This window comes from Sphaeramia orbicularis, chromosome 12 (assembly GCF_902148855.1).
Source record: "Sphaeramia orbicularis chromosome 12, fSphaOr1.1, whole genome shotgun sequence".
Taxonomy (NCBI): Eukaryota; Metazoa; Chordata; class Actinopteri; order Kurtiformes; family Apogonidae; genus Sphaeramia; species Sphaeramia orbicularis.
In genome coordinates, this window is record NC_043968.1 from 58,442,487 (window position 1) to 58,462,983 (window position 20,497).

The 20,497-nt window shown below is 37.8% G+C and overlaps 1 protein-coding gene across 1 annotated transcript in view; it reads left to right on the forward strand.

The window, feature by feature from the left end:
• tmtc1 (transmembrane O-mannosyltransferase targeting cadherins 1) overlaps window positions 1–20,497 on the forward strand; it is a 264,439-nt gene that overhangs the window by 119,604 nt on the left and 124,338 nt on the right. The window contains exons 5-6 of the mRNA XM_030149448.1: window positions 4,827–4,908; window positions 5,112–5,215. Of these exons, the coding sequence (XP_030005308.1) occupies window positions 4,827–4,908; window positions 5,112–5,215 (186 nt within the window). The remainder of the gene's footprint in view (window positions 1–4,826; window positions 4,909–5,111; window positions 5,216–20,497) is intronic.

A 20,497-nucleotide genomic window follows, 5' to 3' on the forward strand; every position in this document is an offset into this window, starting at 1 on the left:
GAAACCCAAAAATTCCCCTTAAATGAATTAAAACTAAAGTAATAACTCCATTTTGAAATATTTTTAGGAAAATGTAGTGCGTAAAGTACGTTTTTAAAAAAAATTGTGAGAAAAATAAATACTTGGGTAAAGAACAGATGCTTAAAATCACATGACAATATGTAATGAAATAATAGTAATGATATATTTGTACTTCGTCTTAATCCACCAGGAAGCTGCCACCACACTGTAGATGAAGCTGTGTTTGTACATTTCCTTCTCGGTGTGTGGGGAAGCTGACACTTCGACCTTTCCTCTAAACAATCAGCCAAACTCAATTTTCTCTCTCACTTCCTACCCCGCCCACCTCCCCCCCAAACACACCCCTCCTCCCCTCCATTCATCTTGCTCTGTTGACGCAGTCACAGTTGTCATGCTAAATTAGTGTCCTCTTATGCAGATACACAGAATCGTCTTTTCCCATGATCCTATGGGAAAAGTTGAGGTCCAGGTCTGACACCAGCAGCATCTGTTTGTGTCTGTGCTGCTGTCTTTCTTTTTCTGTGTGTGTTTGTGTCTCATTATTTCTCTTTGCAGCGTGAAACCAATCTTCTCAGTGCTGCTCCATCTGAGTGATTTTTCCCAAGGGCGCAGAATGTTGCTTTGCATTTCCAGCCCTGAGAGCAACAGTGTCTCTCAGCCTCTCTGAGGCCAAGGTTTATTCATTTGCCACAGAAAAGATGTGTTCACATTACAGCTGCTGCCAGACTCCAAGGCTGTGGAAGTTGTTATCAACATTTTAACACTGACCCTTTTTATGGAACGTGGAACCTAACTCTCTGTAACAGGTTTAGGGTTGTAACGGAAGCATAACGCTAAAATGAACTTTGCAGGTGAGCATCCTGATATTTGGTCAAGTCAGTGCAGTGTTTCCCATTCATGATGCAATCTGTGGGAGCCTCCATCATCTGTTTTACTCAGCCACAGTCTAATGACCAGAAAATGTTTTTGCAAGCAGAGTCTCACTTAACCATGTTGCTAATGATATAAATATATTTTCAGATGAACTTGGAACATATTATTAGTATTCCAGTTAGAGCTGCACAATATATCATTTGAGCATTGTCATCGCAATGTACGTGTGCACAATAGTCACATTGCAGGTCCTGCGATGTAGGAGGCAATGAACTCAGCATGTTCTCATCCAATTTCAACCTGAGTACCTGACACACACAGTACGCAGCGATCCACCAATCACAATCATTCTTAATCAGTTTGCTGAAGCCGACCACGCCCCTGAACATGGTGTGAGTTGCTGGTGACAACATTGAAAAATGAGCAATGAACAAGACAAATCACCAAAAACAAAGACTTGATGCCAAAAAGAAAAGCAATGTCAGTTATCTGGAATTATTTCAGCTACAAGAAGGATGATACTGAAACACGTGTTCTGTGTCGACAGTGCCTTCCACCTATTGCCACAACTGATTAGTTTGACCATTTACATCGGTACCACACAGCTATTATAGCCTCCTGTGTATTTTTTCATATCGCAATATATATCAGGGTTAAAAAAAATTGCAATGTCAGTTATTTCCAATATCGTGCAGCCCTAATTCCAGTGCACAGTGATGAAATTAAACTAATAACACAAACTACATTTTACAGTATGCATACATGTGTGCACCCCTTTGTGCAAAACACACAACAGAGACAGACTCTGAACCTGCAGCTTCTGAAACCACGAAAACTGTAGCTGCAATAGAGAAATGAATAGGATAAAATGAGTTTAAATATTACTGGCAATGTTACTGTTGTTTGTTGTTTATATGCAAACTAATTATCTTTCGCAAACATACCTGGTAGCACAAATAATGTTTGTCTTTTGAAAATTGTAAAAGCTATTCCAGATAATCTGCTAATAAGATGTCAAGCCAACAGATGCTCTGTGTGAGTGTGTGTGTTTATTACAGGTACCGAAACTGGTCCAGACTTACGTTGATTTGACCATTTTATGTCCAATCAGATATTTTCATTTTCTCACGGTGAAGAATAACTTGAGAACTGATAGCAGGGTCAAGGAAAAAGATGACACTGACTGAACATATTACATCCATGAAATGAAGCAGAGCAGCAGAATACCACACATAAGCCTAAAGTAAACGAGTATGGTTACAGGGATGCTCTGTCTGTTACTGTATCTGTGTAAAACAAGTGGTGCCGGGCACAACAACGCCCCCCCCCCCCCCCCACACACACACACACACACACACACGCACGTTGTATTGTGTTGTGTTGCTTATTTTTGCATTGATCCAGCTGATGTCATCATGTCTATGCATGTTGTGATGTCAGCATATCTATTGCCTCTACATATGTGCCAAGTTTAAGGGAAATTGAAAATAATTTGATGTTATTACAGACATTTGAAATTTCACCCATTATAAGTAAATGGGAGAAGAAAAAAGATTTTAAAAATTCATAAAAACTTTGAACTTTGACCTACTTTTCCCAAAATGTAATCACATATATTTTGAGTCATTGGTAATCTACAAGCCCAATTTGGTATGAATTCAACCAATAGTTTCGCTGCTACAGATGTGAAATTTCACCAATTATAAGTAACTGGGGAAAAAAAAGTTTTAAAAATTCATAAGAAATTTGAACTTTGACCTAATGTTCCCAAAATGTAATCAGATCTATCTGGGTCACTGGCAATCTATAAACCCAGTTTGGTATGAACTGAACCAATAGTTTTGCTGCTAGAGTGTTAACAAACACAGAAACAAAACAAACCAAAAACAATACCCTTTGCCTTCAGGGGGTCTGTTAATAATGAATACCTCAATGGTGTAATGTAGTAATTAGATCATTTTTGATTGAATTTGTTATTTTCCTTAAAAACAACAGAAAAAAGTGAAAAGATGCTCTGGTATTTCATTTTGTCTTTTCAAAAATATTTTGAGAAGGTTAAAAAGAAACCCAAAAGGGTCTTAAGAAGGTTGATACCCCCTTTCCCCATCTGTAGAGTACAACTCTGTGAAACATTCCAGTGACTTATATGTTTGTGTGAATGGCAGCACAGTATAAATATCAAACACTTTTCTTTAATTACAAGTTCAGTGGTGATCAGCGGTGAAAGCAGACTCACTTTTTTTGGGGAGCAAACTCTTTCACGGTAATTTAACTGAATGCAACGTCGGCAGAGTCGACCTCCGCTTTGTCATTCTGTCTCTTGGCAGCGCAAACCTCAGCAGAACAGACAGAGCAAAGACTTTGTCAAAGACAAATATAGAAAAGGAGGAAAAGGGGGAAGAGAGGAAAAGGAGAGGGAGACAGAGATGAAATAGACGAGACAGAATGTGTGTAGAATTCCTGTGAGATCTCTTCCTCCACCGTCTCCACTCTGCTTTCAAAGCTCTGCACGAGGGAAACAGCTCAAAGTGATTGGGTGTTGAATGGATTCTCCATGCTTTCCTTTCTATACTTATCTGGCTCATCCACCCCCTGCTCATGTTATTCTCTTGCAACCTTTTTTTTTTTTATTTAGCCAGAGCTGCTTCTTTAGTTTCTACCTCAGGCTAATGGACAGGAGTGTGTGGTCTGCAGTGGAGTGTTCATAAATGACCTTAGCAGTAGAATGGATGGTTGGATCGATACGAATGCAAGCAAATGGATGTTGATCTTGAAGACCTTGCAGCAAAAATTACAAGAAACCAGAGACATAAATATGAATGAACTGCGAACGTTAGAGGAGAACAAACTTGAAGTTAGATGACACATTGGACAGCGTTTGGATGTTTGTAGCACAGTCACTGCTCAGTTTGGAAACCAGTAAAATTTGGCAAATAACACCAGGCTTTGGAGATAAACTGATTAATTTCTTATTCTGTATGTAGGATGAATACAAACTAGTAGTAGCAAAAGGTGCTGCGGCTATTGCTCTACTAGCTAGATAGACTACTGCTAGGTTTTGTTTGTTAGTTTGAAATTCAATGACAGATTTATTTAGTTAAGAGTTTATTACTTCGATTTGAATTGGGCTCACGCTACAGGATCTTTACCTCCGTTTCAGCCTCTGCTGACAATTGGACATTACATCAGCGTCCGGATTATATGTGAAGGGTTTATGAATCCAGAACCTCCTTAACCACTCACAGACTCAACCACATTAATAGAGGAGGCACAAGGGGGGAGCATGTGAAAGATAAGTGGGCCAAACACTGAACCCTGAGGGACTCCTTAGACATGAGCGTGGTGATGGAAGTGCACTTGTTATTTCAGATATACTATTTATTGGGGGGAGGTTGCAAATTGTGATTTCAGTCGATACTCGCAAGGCAAGGCAAATTTATTTGTATAGCCCATATCACCAACAAAGCAATTCAAGATGCTTCACATAGGACATTGAAATACAATGACAAGGGAAAAAGAAACACATTTAAAACATTATAAAAGAAACATGTAAAAGGTGATTAAAAGCAGCAAGTAAGAAAACAACACATAAAACTCAAAAATATAATTAAAACACACATATTAAAGTAAGAGTTGCAGTGCAGAGTTTCAAAAGAGAATATAAAATTTAAGAAGTAAAAAGCCTTTTAGTCAAAGGCAGCAGTGAACAGGTGAGTCTTTAACTTTGACTTAAAAGAACTCAGACTCTCAGCAGACCGGATGTTTTCTGGTAGTTTGTTCCAGATATACGGAGCATAGAAACTACTGATTCTCCATGTTTAGTTCTGACTTTTGGAACACAGAGCAGACCTGCACCAGATGACCTGAATAAATCCACACATATGTGTGTGATGCAGTCTGACCGACCATCTTTGTGTCCATTTGTCCCTCAGTCACCTGTCTGGCTCCAGACTCAGGGATCTCCTCCATATCTGCAGCCCCTTCATCAAACGAGCCTGCCTCATCTCTGGTTACGTAAGTGTCATTGTTTACTTCTTAAATGCCTTTACTGATGGTTTGGTCAATTAGCCATCAAATGAGTTAAATGGTCAAAAGCCCAGCAGGATGTAATGTCTTGGCTTTGGGCTCTAGTTTTTGTTGGATTGTTTACCACACAGCTCATCAGTCATTATAAAGTGCAAATATAAATTCTGAGCTGTTTCCTCTGTTTTGTCCAGGTGGTGATCATCATGTCGTTCAGGCTGTGGCTCATGGGAGGATCCATGCCTCTGTTCTCTGAACAGGACAACCCAGCCTCATTCTCACCTCACCTCCTCACCAGGTCAGTACCACAGCAGCTTCATAAAACGGTTTAATCCTCTGTCTTGAATTTCAACTAAACCATTTTAATTGAAAATAAACATTGGGATTTTCACCCCTAGTGTGAAAAAGGAAATTTTCGTCATAACTCCTAATTCCTATGATCACTTTGCACTTACCTTAACCCTGCTGGTGTTGAAGTACCAACATCTATTGCATATTCATGATATTTAATTTACTGTAGACCCTCTCTATTTCTGTTCATTTTAAGAGTTCTGATTGAAATACATTATCCTGATTTAGGGAATCATTACCTGTAGCTTTCAACCCAAACCCCACCAAGATTGATGTAATATGTTAACCTCCACTGAGTGAGTGTGGAACACGTTCAGATAGTTGTATTACAGTAACTCAGTGAACTGCTGGTGGCTGCAGAGGTTTGACTGAGCTACAATCCTGCAGCTACACAGATACTTTACCAAAGAAAAACTGTAAAATGGTGTCATAGATCTTTTCTGCTCTGCTTGTTTTTGGTTCACTATGAGACTGTGGCAGGACACCACAGACTACATAATTAATAGTAGCACTGATGCACTGTATTCAATAAGCAAACTGCATGTATGAAAAGTAGTGTTGCTATACCAACTATTAGTATCTGCTCCAGGGAGTCTTTTTGAGTTCTTTTGGTCTGGACTTTGGTAATGGTTAAAAGTCACCACAGTATAGTGCCCATCCTGGTGATTTTCACACCCTTACCAGAGGAGAAAAATTGTTTTTTTTACTGTGTCAGAAAAAGTAGACTATGGTGTCCACAACTGTATGTATTCATGTCTGTAAGGGAGTATTTATCTGTGTGAGGAGTAAATTATGACAAAATCATCATATTACAGTTATTTGAAATGTAATGATAATATAATGATAAATGATAAATATAAAAACAGTTAGGTGAAATTTACAGAAATGAAAGAATACCTGCGAGCAAGTTCATGCAGGTAACTCAAAATTTTGGTGGTACATACACAATGACATTTCTATTGTCAGCTATGACAATGTTATCAGCTCTTTAAAGCCCCTCCACTACCCCAGCATCCACCTGTATTTATGCATCACTCCTGAAGTCCTGTACATAAAACTACTATGTGACCCTTGGGGAACCACAGGTTGTATATGTGGCAGTTTTTATGCTGGGGAGAGCAGACTTTTGGGAAAAGATGTTAGTCTATATTTTATAAGTAGTGACATAAAAATTGTTTGGTAAATCATTCTTTAAAATGTAAACAGCAATTAATATACAGTATTAATACCCAGACGTACCTGCAGCGTGAAATTGTGAGGTACACACGAAGCACAGGGACAGGGGTGGGGGGTGAGTGACTCTTAAGACCAGGGTGGGGGGGCTTTGGCGGGACTTATCTGTAAGTACTGGGATGTACCTTACCTCTCTCTCTCTCTCTCTATATATATATATATATATATATATATATATATATATATATATATCAATCTCTCTCTCTCTCTCTCTCTCTCTCAAATGTCACAATGTTGGGACTGCGGGAGTAAATGCGGCGTTCCTGTATTTAACTTCATTTCCCATCATGCAGCGTGGTACTGCGCTTCTGTGATTACAAGGCAATTGTACTCCAAAATTACTAATATATCCCAAAATACTGGTCCAGTCAACTTACCGAGATATTTAATGTGGAGATGGGACTATTCGTCATCTGTAGGTACCAAGTTGGCCAGGTAAAAACGTCTACATTTGTCAGAATCGTGCCGACACACACACACACACACACACACACACACACACACACACACGGACACACGCTCTGAGCCCTTCCAGTATTATGGTATAGATATCAGTGGATAGTGATGATACCGGAGCCTAGACACCAAACTCTCATATATATTCTTATGTGAGTTTACTGACTGAAATAATATATTTTATCATGATTTGCACTTTATTTACCATTGTTTCACTGGCACTCTAACCTAACCCTAACCCTAACCCTAACCCACATCGTCTCATTCCATCTTATTCTTCTTCTGCTATGAGTTTAATATAGAGCTAGCGCCATGATGGTTCACTTTGATTCTGTATCTTGCTCTAATATTTAATGTTATTTGTGTCATATTCCATTTTTTCACAGTATAATTTTTATATTGCCCTGAATTCTATTACAGTAAATGTCTCTTGTTCTTCATAACATGTATGTGAATAATTTAACTATTTTTAGACTCAGTGTGGTGGCATAATGTTTACAAAATAGACAGTAATATCATTAATTTCCATTATTTGCATGACAGTTAATTGTCAGCTCTAATTTCAGTACCGTCACAGCTCTAGTCTCAGTTTCTATTTTTTCTAAACATGGCTACCTGTGATGTTTTCTCTTCAAAGCAGCTCAGTACAATATTTAAAAAAAATATTCTTCATATTGCTCCTTGCTCAGATACAGTACAGTTCAGGGTATATAGAAAATCATTTTTCTCACGATAAACGAGTCATTTTTTTAAAAGTATTTTATTTATTTTGACATTCAAAAATCATTCCGATAGCTTTAGATCTCACCATCCGGTCAGCGGTGTCAGTGTTTGTCATTGCTGAAGAGACCAAATGTAGTCTGTCATTAGATCAGCAGCCTGTGCACACATTGAAAAAACACCGTCCTCTCCCTCGGCCACCTGGGAAATTTAAAGCAGATTCTCATATCCCTCTCTATGTCCTTCCTGCTTGCCTTCATCTTCCCCTCTCATTATTTCTGCTCCCTGATGTCTGGCAGAGCCTTCAGTACTCCCTCATCACTGTTTGCCGTCTGTCAGTCCGTCCTGATCTCGTGCGGGGCGTCCGACATTGACAGTGTGTTGGTAGAAAAAGACTTAATGTTTGAAGGTTGTTGGCCTGACCTCTGTAATGTGGTGCATTTCATATGTATGCATTCCACCTTTATCTGACAAGTCCTGCTGATAATCCATCATGTTGGTGTCTCTATGTCAGTCCATTTATAACTCACTGCAGCGGCGTCCTGACTGTCATTAATCTGTTGTGTTGGTGTGTGTGTGTGTTAGACGTATCAATTTATACAACTGCTAAGTGTCTCTGTATTTCTTGTATCTCTTTGTGAGTGTATGTGTGTTCGAGTCAGATGACAGTTTCAGTATGATGGATTACAGTAACCATACATGATGTGGTTTGAGTGTCACATTTTATCCTCATCATCCTCCACCAGATGTAACACACATATTGTCCTATTTTTTTTTTTTTTAAGAGTACAAACACAGATACCTTTCCTTGCCCTGTAAAAAATAACTTTAACCATCCCAGCAGGATGCCTCACCCTGACCCTAAAACAGAGTCAGAACCCTAAAGCAGCTCTTATAAGGAAGGGAGAGCCAACTAAATGTCCTCGTTTTGTAGGAGAAGTCCTCACATGGCAGGGGGGATAAGAATTGTAAATGTAGTCATGCAAGTACCGTCCATTTGCTGATGTGTGTTACTGTTTTTGTATGAGTCTGAATTCTGCAGTGAAAGCAGTGTTGATTCAGCTGTATATTTTTTGTAGAGGTCAGGTGCATGCTTTTCTTTCTCTCTTTCTCTCTCTCTCTCTCAGTGTGTATATATGTGTGTGTGTGTAAAAGTGTTCATTTCTGTCTGTTAGAGAGAAGACACTGAAAGAAACTGAAAACCCTCAGTGAAGCTCTTCTGTGTTAACATGTTTGTTTATTAGGTCTTTAAATAACCTGATTCTAAAATTCAAGATATTCCAAAATGGTACAAATATTTAAAGGTTATTATTTTTAAGCACGGTACATTTAATTGATGTACTTAATTAAGAGGTGCACAGGCATGATTGGAGATATAAAAGGAAACTGTTGTAAAATTATCCTAAAAATAGCCACTCAAAAAGTCTGAAGACTCTAAAAAAATAGTTTGTTGTAGTGTAGTGTACCACTAAAAAGGCAAGTGCTCACAGATGACCTGGCCAAGCCATATATAGATACAAATTGGCAAAATTAGTGGCAATAACAGGCACAAAAATAAAAAGAAGAAAAAAGAAAACTAGAAGACCACTCTGAGACCACAAACCTCTGCCAACACAGATCAGTCCCCCCCATCACCACCAAAATTTCATAATTTGTTCCTTGTGCCAGTACCATCATTTCCTGAAAATTTAATCCAAATTCGTCCATAACTTTTTAAGTTTTCGTACTAACAGACAGACAGACAGAGAAACCCCAATGAAAACATAACTATAATAAAAAGGAAGTCTTGATTGATGATGGTAGAAATCACAGTGGAGACGTACTCCGTTTTGAAGATGCACTAAAGAGGATTTTCACATGCTTATGTGTGAGCGTTGGTTTTGTCGAACTAATGTCTAGTTTAAGGACACTGGTTGGTTCTATTACTAACTGTGGTCTTGATTTTAGGATGATTTTTGTGGTAGAGGTATTGCAGTGGTTTTTAAGAATTACTTACATTGTAAGCTTCCTTCGTTTCATTTGAAGTCATTTGAACTGTACGTGTTTGAACTGGGCCGGACAGATCCTGTCCTTTGAGCTGTGGTTTACAGGCCACCCAAATATAATAAAAAGGTTTTAAAAGATCTGTCTGATTTCCTGGCTGAAATAGTGATGAACTGTGACAGGATTTTAATTGTTGGTGATTTGACCGTGCATGTGTTGTCCTCCCCAGCTGCTGGCAAAAGACTTTTTAAATGTGATTGCCTCTTTTAACACGCTTGTTCTGGTTTTATCATATGGTTTGCCCATTTTTAATATCCACAAATGTGATGTCATGTTTTTTGATCACATGCCTGTTTTATTTGATTTTAACTTGTCTTAGTTTTAAATCACCTGCTCCTGCTCATTTCTGCCGTATACTAAAGCCCTCTACTGCTGCACGGTGTTCATTGGTGGTTGATAAAACACTGTCTGATTTTAGTTCTATCATAAGCCTGGATACAGAAATTTTGACCTCATCCTTTTTTTTTGTATGTACTTTAGACACTATTGCTCCTTTAAAAATGATGCACCCCAGGTGGAAGTGCAGGCCATGGGTCAGACCCATGCGGCCAGGCAGGAGTGCAGGAAGGCTGAGCGCAGGTGGAGAAAAGACAAGCTGTCTGTGTCTTATCAAATTCCTAATGATAGTTGGAAAAATTACTGAAAAACTGTCAAAGCTGAAAAAACTAAATATGTTTCTGATAACATTGGCAGAAATATTAACAATCCTAAAGTTCTTTTTAAAACTATTAATATGATTTTAAACCCCACTCAATCCTCTAGCCTGGAAGCCTCTACTGAGGTCTGTGAGAAGTTTGTAAATTATTTTATTGAAAAGGTTTCCACTATTAGAACCAATATTACACTTCCCTCCGCTGATCCCTCTATACATGTCACTTTTCCAGCTACCTTGAGTAACTTTAATCCTGTATCAGTTTCATCTCTTACTGATATTGTCTATAAACTGAAGCCTTCTTCCTGTCCCACGTACGTTGTCTAGGAGTCTGTTGGTTCATGTATCCAAAAGGTCATAAATAGTAGTCTTACTGCAGGTTTTGTTCCCGAATATTTTTTAAATTGCCACTGTGGAACCAATACTTATAAAGAAAAATCTGGACGCTTCAGTTTTTAGCAGTTATAGACCTATCTTGAAGCTTCCTTTTATGTCCAAAAGTCGTATTTGTTCAGTTGCAATCTTTTTTAAATGCACATGATAAACATTTCAGTCTGGTTTTAAATCGTTTCACAGCAGAGTCGGCCATTTTAAGAGTTTTTAATGACCTTTTATTAAGTACTGATGCTGGTGGTTCTGCCATCCTTGTGCTTTTAGACCTCACTGCTGCTTTTGACACAGTTGATCACTTGGTTCTTTGGTCTCGTCTACAGTACAGTGTAGGTGTAAAGGGCATTACCCTACAGGGGTTTAAATCATACCTGTCTGGCAGATAACAATAATAATAATAATAAACTTTATTTGTATAGCACCTTTCATACAGAAATTGTAGCCCAAAGTGCTTCACATTGATTGAAAAAAATACAATATTAAAATACATTTAGATTTGATTAGAAATACAATAAAATAAAATAGATGTTTTTTGGTTAAACTTGGTGATGCCTTTTCATCCATTGCTCTCTTGTCATGTGGCGTCCCCAAAGCTCAATTCTCGGCCCCATTCTCTTTTCACTCTACCTTTGGAAAATTCTTCAAAAGCATGGTGTTTCTTACCATTTTTATGCTGACGACTCTCAGATCTATCTGCTCCTAAAACAGGAAGATCAAGGCTCCCTGACACCTTTACTAAACTGCCTTAAAGACATCAAGGACTAGATGGCTTTTAACTTTTTAAATTTAAATGATGATAAGACGGAGGTCATTGTGTTTGGACCGGCTCGGACCCTTGATGCCTCTCCTCTGGATCTGGGTCCCTTGTAACCGTTTGCTAAACCGGTTGTTACCAGTCTTGGTTTTAAAATTGATTCTGATTTTAAACTCAATAAACAGATAAATTCTGTAGTTAAGTCCAGTTTTTTATCATTTACGGCTCTTATCTAAAATTAAACCAGTCCTATCTTTTAAAAATTTTGAGTCTGTGATTCATGCTTTTGTAACTAATCGGCTAGACTTCTGTAATGCACTGTTTGCTGGTGTCAACCACAGGTCCCTTGCTCGCCTACAGTTAGTCCAAAATGCAACTGTTCGACTTTTAACCGGTGCACGTAAACATGAGCATATCACTCCCATCCTGGCTTTTCTTCATTGGCTAAAAAAAACCTAGAGGTGACCAAGCTTTCTCAGTGCTGGCACCTAAAGTTTGGGATGAGTTACCCACCCATGTCAAAATGGCTCCTTCTCTGGAAACTTTTAAGTCTCAGCTTAAAGGTCACTTTTATTCCTTGGCGTTTAACCCAGCGTGAGAATTGTGTGGTCTTGGTTCTGTCTTCTAGTGTCTTATTGTTTTGTATGTCTTTTGTATTGTACAGCACTTTGGCAACCTTGTGTTTTTTAAATGTGCTATATAAATAAAGTGGATTGAATTGGATGATTTTCTCCAAAATCTTAATTCTTGCTCCAGTTCTTCACTGTCTCTCCTCTGCTTCTCTACTTAGAAATGCTCATTCCTGAACCACTTTGCAACAGTATACTTTGTCTTGAGATGAAAAGGTATGAAATTTAGCAGTTATTATAATGTATACATTTGTTTATCCATGGTATTGGAATAAAACTGCCACCAGATGTAGAATATTGGCTGCTTTGCCCTCCTTTCCTACTTACCTCCACCTCAACCTGAATCATAACACCAACATTTTCATTTATTCATTGTTAATTTTAAGTCTACCGTGCATCTCAGTAAGAGGGGCTGTCCATCAGTTGATCCTTATTACTCTTAAATGGTCATGCCTCAGGAAAAACTTGATTTTTTTTTTTTTTTTTACCACAGGGTAATTTTCCTGACCTTACAAAACACATTTTTTGCCATAACTTAATGTATGAGCCTATTATGAACGTAGACTAATTAACACAAATGTGCAATATGATCATATGATGTGAATACATTTTGACTGAAAATGTCATGGTTACTAACCAGAATTCAATTTATGATGGATTTAATAAGAAGTCTGAAGTTGATTGAAACTCATGAACTTTCAATGTATTTTGAGCTTCCTGATACCTCAGAGTTTCTCTTCCATTCATTTGAGATTTTGGCTCAGGCAGGTATCTCACATCTAAGTGTGGAACAGCTGATGGTGCTTTTTCACACCTTAAGTCTTGATTCTTTTCCCATCCAATGAGATTTAGCACAGGAGTCCACACAGCGCCTGATGAATAGCTCCATGATACTTCACTTGTTTTTTTTTTTCTTTCCCTCTGTCTTTTGTTTCTTCTCCTGTCTGTTAGCCTCTGTTGAAGCGTAGGTGTGTGTCTACAGGTGTGGGATAATTTGCGGTTAGAGTCTCTTGCAAAGTGCGGAAAAGGGAATTGAATTTATGGCCCAGACCCATCAGATGATGGCAGGTGCAGAACATTGGGCTGCATGCTAAACGGCCTGTCAGCACCACACCGGAGGCCTGCCTCATCAGTGTGTGAGAGTATGTGACAACCTTTGTAAGTCCTCTGCAAGTCTTTGTGTGCATATTGACCCGAGCCCCTGTTTATTTCAGTCTCCTGTGTGTCTCCCCGACCGTCACTCTTTTTAATGGCCAATCCAAGTAGAAGTCAAGGGAACAAAGGCAGACAGCAGAGGAATCTGGAAGAGGGAGGGGCACCGGCAGCTTCTTTCGTCTTCCTGACATGTTTTTATTGCGATATCCAGAGGGGACGCAGCCTGCCTCGGCCCGTCAGCAGGTGGCTTCGCAGCTACATTGAGCTTCAGTCCCTTCCGTTTGCTCGTCCTGAAGGAAATCAATATCTAACCTGCAGTCTTTCTGTCTTGACTGCCTCACTGTTCAGAATTCAGTGCAGCTCAACCTCTGTCACAATCGATGAGGACAGTCTTTTGTGAGATAACCTTGTTTCGCCGAAGTCACAGAGGAGAATTGACTTAGCGTCGTGCTCAGATTTGCTGGAAGTGAGTTGTGGGAAAAGAATATTAATGGGACTTAAAAGAATGACACACTATGGCCCAGCATTTTCTCCCATGGTCGGGAATTTATCTACCGTGCCTACAGTCAAGACCATTTCAAGGCAGTCTGGAGTTTTGATCAACTGCAGGAAAACTGACAGAGCACGGAAGGTCCCAGATGATGGTGCATAAATTATATACATGAATCTAAGTGGTAACATAGTGTTTACCACAGAATTGCACCGTATGTACCATGTTAACGCCTACAGGGGCACAGTAGCAGACAAACCCCGCATCCCTATTAACGTGGTATTTAACATCCATTCAGTATGTGTTTTTTTTGTGCTCTGTCAACATCATGTTTTTGCTCTGTAAAAATATTAGTTGTGAAATTATTTGTCACCGATGTGAGAAAATAGAATCCTGGTGTGAAAGCTGACAGTTCTGCTTTACATTGTTACAGCGTTAAAAGGAACTGAAGCAATAAACACTGAAATGCATAAACACACAGAGTTACTGACCTCACTGTTGATTATCTGATGTTAGATTTGTCTAAGGAAATAACATTTATATCTTTCAAAAGATGAGCAGAATTAACAGTGAACTGAGGGTCTGAGGTTCTGTTATCATAGTGAATCCTGCTTCTTCTAAAATCCCAATTTTATCATTGTTCACTTATGTTGATGTTCTGTATATGAGTCTTCATCTGCTGTCTGTGACTGTTCTCTGAGGTCTGGTACAGGCTGGGGTCACCTCACTTACCACTGTTAACTGTACGCTAAAGCTAAATGGGCTTTGTTGAGCATACAGAGGTTTACTCACTCGATGATCCAGATTTAAAAGGCTCTTCTTATCCTGGATCCGTCTCATTTTTACTGTCTTCAACAAAAAATCAACAGATATTATATGCCTTATGTCCCTGTGACATTTACCATTTGGTTGTTCAGTTCTGTTGCTCCCCGTTTGGAATACTCTCTAAAGTGAACTAATAATATCGGTCCTCTTTTTACTTGAAGCTTTTCTATCTTACTCAACAGACGAGAGTCCATTGAACAGAGACCGTGGTTTAATTGTTGCTGTGACCTCGACAGCAGCACTTTGTAATGCCAATCCTATTTTAATTTATTCCTAATCTGTGTTTTGAACTGTATGACATGAGCCGCTGACCTCTTGACCAGGTCATCCTTGTAAATGAGGTCCTGATCTCAGTGGGTCATTACCTGGTTAAATAAAGGTTATTCATTACTCATGTTTGCTGCTGCTTTGGAAGAACTGTTCAACTCAGTGTAAAACCTACCATCAGACACTGGCAAATGGAAACATTTTCCTGCAAATGTTGCTTGAGTGGTTACTTTCATTTTCACCACTGTGCTATACTGTGTAATGTTTTTGCAGCATTCTCCAAATTTGTCCCAAAAGGGATTTGCATCATAGGCTACATGGTTCAGTGAGACTCTACTCACCACAGTATTTTTGGTTCATTTTAATGTCCTGTTCACAGTGATGCGGTTATTTTGTGAAATAGATATTTTTCTCTACATCTTGGTCTTTCATCCATACAAGAAGTGACTTTTAGAAATTCTTTACAAAGTGAATATTTTTTAAAGCTCCAGTGTATGTGCATCCAACTGGACAGGGACAACAGAGAGAGTGGAAAATGAAAGTCTTAAACCCCATTTTACACATGTATATTAATGCTCTGTGTAATGAAGCTACACCTGAAACAGTAAATCCAGGTGTGAAAATCAGTGTATGATCTGCAGAAGATCAAAGTCCACATGGATACCTTTGGGAGACAAACTGGACAAATCAACAAAATGTAAAGAATACACTTCTGACTTGTTGCTGGTCTCCTTCATGACATTGAATCCTCTGTGTCTTGCACAGTGTCAGCAGTTTTAAGCTCAACAGATGCAGTGGTTTGTCCAACAGTACCAATTTGTTGTCATTTTTGTGTCATTGTATGGACAGTTATATTTTCTAAAGTGAAGGTCAGGTGAAGTTTTTTTTTGTTAAGCAGAGTAAGCAATTATTTGTTTAAAAAAATTACCTAGCTAGTTTGGACAGGGCATTTAGACTTTGGTGGGCTGTTGCAGTCTGTCTCATTAATGTCACTGTAACACTAATGCTGACGAGATCCAGAAATGCATTTTAGTCTGTAGGGACAAGAGTGCTGCAAAAGCTAAAAATTTTTAATCACATTAATCACAGGGTTGCTGTGGAATAATTTTGATTAATCATGATTAAATATGATTCATTTTTTAATCAGATTAATCATGATTGATTAGTCTATGTTAGTTCGTTAATTTGTTAATTTTGACAGCCCTAATATATATATATATATATATATATATATATATATATATATATATATATATATATATATATATATATTTATAAAATGTTTCCAATCAAGGCAGTTATTGAATGTAAAGCATAGTAGAAGACTTGTATTTCCATCCTTTATTCCAAATCTGTATTTTTATGAGCTGAAGCTGAAAGTGATGCTGATTATATTGAGGTGATGGAAAAGGATCTTTCAGAGTCAAACTGATCAAATAAAACTAAATTAAAGCAAAAATTAGTGGGTAGGGAAGAGGGGAGGACTAAGGCATGACTTTAGACAGTGATAACTAATAAGACACTTAAGTTTTTTGTATATTTTATGTTTTGTGTAGTGTATATGCAGATATTAAATTTTTATTATTTATTTATTTTGTTTCACTATTGTGAACATGGGCAATTGTATATTTTTATGAGTGGTGGGGAAATATGTATACGGTTATTAAGGTTAGATTGGTATGTTTGTGTGTTTTGTAATATTTTGTAAAAAGTCCTTCAATTAAATAAAAGTATATGTATATATATATATATATATATATATATATATATATATATATGAAAGAAGAGGGGAGGACTAAGGCATGACTTTAGACAGTGACATCTAATAGGACATTTAAAAGTTTTTACTTGAGTTTAATAGTTAAATTAACAGGAAATCATTGTGGGGGTGTACTGTATCCTCCAAGCCCCGCCTGAGGTGTCTGAAGATGGGAGGGAAACCAGTTTGGGCAGTAATGACATGTCCCTCAGCCTCCGAGCTGTCTGACTGTTTTAATTAGTATGTATATTCTTGTTCTGCAGTCCTTGTGAAAACCAATTATAATTCTAGGGCTTGTGGGTAAATTTGAAGATGTTGTTTATGTGTCAGAAATTTACTGCCCACAACTGTTCCAGCCATGCCTCCCTTCGGTGCTTAGAAAACGGGTAAATGGTTCATTACCAGCAGCTTTGTGGGAAGTGAAAGTAAGTTAGTCAAGTTAAGAGTCCCTTCGTATTTCTATACAGACATTTTTTTTGTGATTTTTTTCTCTTTTTTGTCCTCTGTCCGTAGATCATGTCCAGTTCTTTGGCCCTGTCCTGACTGTTTCAATAGAGGCAGATAAGTGTCTGAGTGAGGACCGATCAATACATTAGACAGCCATGCAGCCCTCAACCTGCTGAGAAAAATCATGGAAAAAGGGCCAGAAAAAGGACAATGACCGAAAAATCAGAATAAAGAACAGCATGACGCAGGCTTTTAACACTTAATACACTCTGTGACTTGGCAAAGGCTTATGCGATTCACTCTAAATGTCAGGTTACAAAGCACTGCTGTTCAGTATAGAACTAAGAAGAACCCTGAGTAGATAAAGCACAGATAAACTCCTAAATATACGTCATATACAAATGAATATCATGACTGAATGATACTCAGTAATACATTCTAAAGGAAACAGACAGTTTTAATTTGTTTTAGAAAAATAGTCACTACAATTATATTACAACGTGGGAAATAAATAGAAACATTTGAAGATCCAATGTGCTTCAGTGTGGAGATAGACGTGGCTGAAGTTACTCTAAAGCCCAATGTTTTTTGACAGTTTCCAGAGGATATAATGTGACAAACGTGCAACTATGGATCATTTTTCACAGAAGTTAAAAACATCTTGTATCTTAGAGCAACTCCTGAAAATTTAACGAATCCTACATGAATAGTTTGAGTGTAATGCATCTGTATCTGTAACACTCATTTTAACAGTTACACCCCAATGGAAAAGCCTCAATACCTCAAAAACTAATGTAGATACAAGGATGAAGTTTACATGGTGTTTACTTGGGTTAATGAAATGTGTTGCGTTGCTGCTGCCTATCTTGGCCAGGACACCCTTGTAAAAGAGGTTCTTAATCTCAATGGGACATGTCCTGGTTAAATAAAGGTTAAATAAAAAAAAATAAAAAAATAATTTTCTGAAAGACATTGTCTAAAAGTTCCATGATGTAATCCGTTATTCAGGGTTCTCAGGGGGTCTTAAAAAAAGTCTGGAATTTACAAATCTGCTTTTAATACCTTAAAAAAGTCTTTAAAGGTATTAAATTTGATATGGTAGGTCTGAAGTTATCTTGTTGTAAACGTGTTCACTGTATTGTGTTTAAATGTGTGGGACTGGTGGGAATCAAGGCACTGGAGTAAATAAATACATTTTCCTAAAATTAAATTCTAGGAGTCACAAGTTTTTGTCAGTATTGCTGTGAAATGGGCATTAAATTCTGTTCTATGTAGTCTTAAAAAGGTCTTAAAAAGTCTTAAATTTAACTTGTAGAAACCTGGAGGAACCCTGATTATTATTGCAGTTTAAATGTCCAGATTTACTGTGATCTAATTTCAGAAATGGAAAAAAAACCAACCTTTTTTTGTGGTATTTTGGATTTAGTGACACTCATCAGAGAAAGTGAGGTTGATATTTGTTTTTATGTTTGGTTTTTTTTCATATGTCTACGTTTTTAAAGGTTTTTTTTTTTTTTTATGCTGGTTTAAGTTTGCTTGTCCAACTTGACATCTCTACATAAGCCATCTGTGCACTTTGTTTAATAACCCGACAGTTGATTCATATTAAAAGATACCCTCAATAAACACACTGTAGCTGCACAATTTAATGAGAAATTCACACTTATATATATATTTTTTCAACTTAATTTTTATTTAGTTTTGTTCATACAAATATACAAGACATTTTACATACATTTACATATCTAATCAAACATCCCCATATGGTACACATGAAAAAAAAAAAGAAAAATGGATATCTGCAGTAGATATTGATTACAATTAATCACAAATGAAACATGAATGACAAAAAACACACATGTAGATGACCACTTCTGAATGCTTATTGCATTAAAAGCTTAATCATGGAACTCCATCTCTTTGTAAATATCTCTCCCTGAATTCTAAGTACATATGTAATTTGCTCAGAATTCACACTTATGTTTTCCCTTTATGTTAGGGACTAATGTATCATGTATAGCTCCAAAAGTCTGAAAACCACTTAAAAGAAACAACAACATAAAGGTCGAGACATTTTTCTACTGTCATCGGTCCATTTTTCTCTGATAGTTCTGGACAATTACAGAAAATTTCCCCCCAGAGCAAATAATAGACACTAACAGAGAACAAATAATACATTTAGACTCTTAGACGATCGTCTGTAAGATATGGCCAATATGAATTGTATCTCATTATTAACTGCTGCTAAGAACAGCAACAAATTTCTAAAGGGGACACTATCTTGATGTGTTGGCCTCAAAGACTTAAAACAACTATATTCTAGCCTGGAAAATGGTATGAGTAATAGTACAGTATTTTCCCCTCTGCTGTTGAACACATCTGGGCATTTGGACTTAACTTAGGTGGATGCAAACTTTGAACTCAAGCCGTGACTGATGAGGTTTTCCAAGAATTCAACTAAAGAGCAAGAGATTATATGTATATTTAACCTGGTGAAATCCCCATTGAAATGAAAGGGAGCAAAACAGAGACAGTTACAACAAATTTTCATACACTGCAAATAAATAAATAAATATACAACAAATTTTCATACACTGCAAATAAATAAATAAATACAATATCTAGATATATTTACAATAATAAAATAATGAAATAAACAAGTGGTTCCAGGCACATCAAACCCCGCCCCTTGCATGTATTGCAGCTGATATTGGCATCGTTCCAGCTGATGTCATCATATCTATGCTTGTGCTGATGTCAGCATATCAATTGCCTCTATATGTGCCAAGTTTGAAGTAAATTGAAACAAAATTGATGTTTTTACAGACTTTTGAAATTTCTCCCATTATGAACTCTGACCTACTATTCCCAAAATGTGATGACATCCATTCTAGGTCACTGGTAATCTATAAACCCAGTTTGGTATGAATTCAACCAACAGTTTGGCAGCTAGAGTTTTAACAATCAATCAAACAAACAAAACAAACCAAAAACAATACCCCTTGCCTCCCCTTCGGGGGTGGGGCAAAAATGCGTTTAAGAATGATTTCAGTGCAAATTCACATGCAGTGACACTGTATTTCACACCCATTGAAACAGATCTAGGGCGACACGGTGGTGCAGTGGTTAGCACTTGTGCCTCACAGCAAGAAGGTCCTGGGTTCGATTCCAACACCAGTCGACGGGGGGTGGGACCTTTCATCTGTGTGGAGTTTGCGTGGGTTCTCTCCGGGTACTCCGGCTTCCTCCCACCATCCAAAGACATGCACTGATAGGTTAATTGGTTAATCTAAATTGCCCATAGGTGTGAATGTGAGAGTGATTGTTTGTCTCTATATGTTCAGCCCTGCGATGAACTGGCGACTTGTCCAGGGTGTACCCCTCCTTCGCCCCTATGTAGCTGGGATAG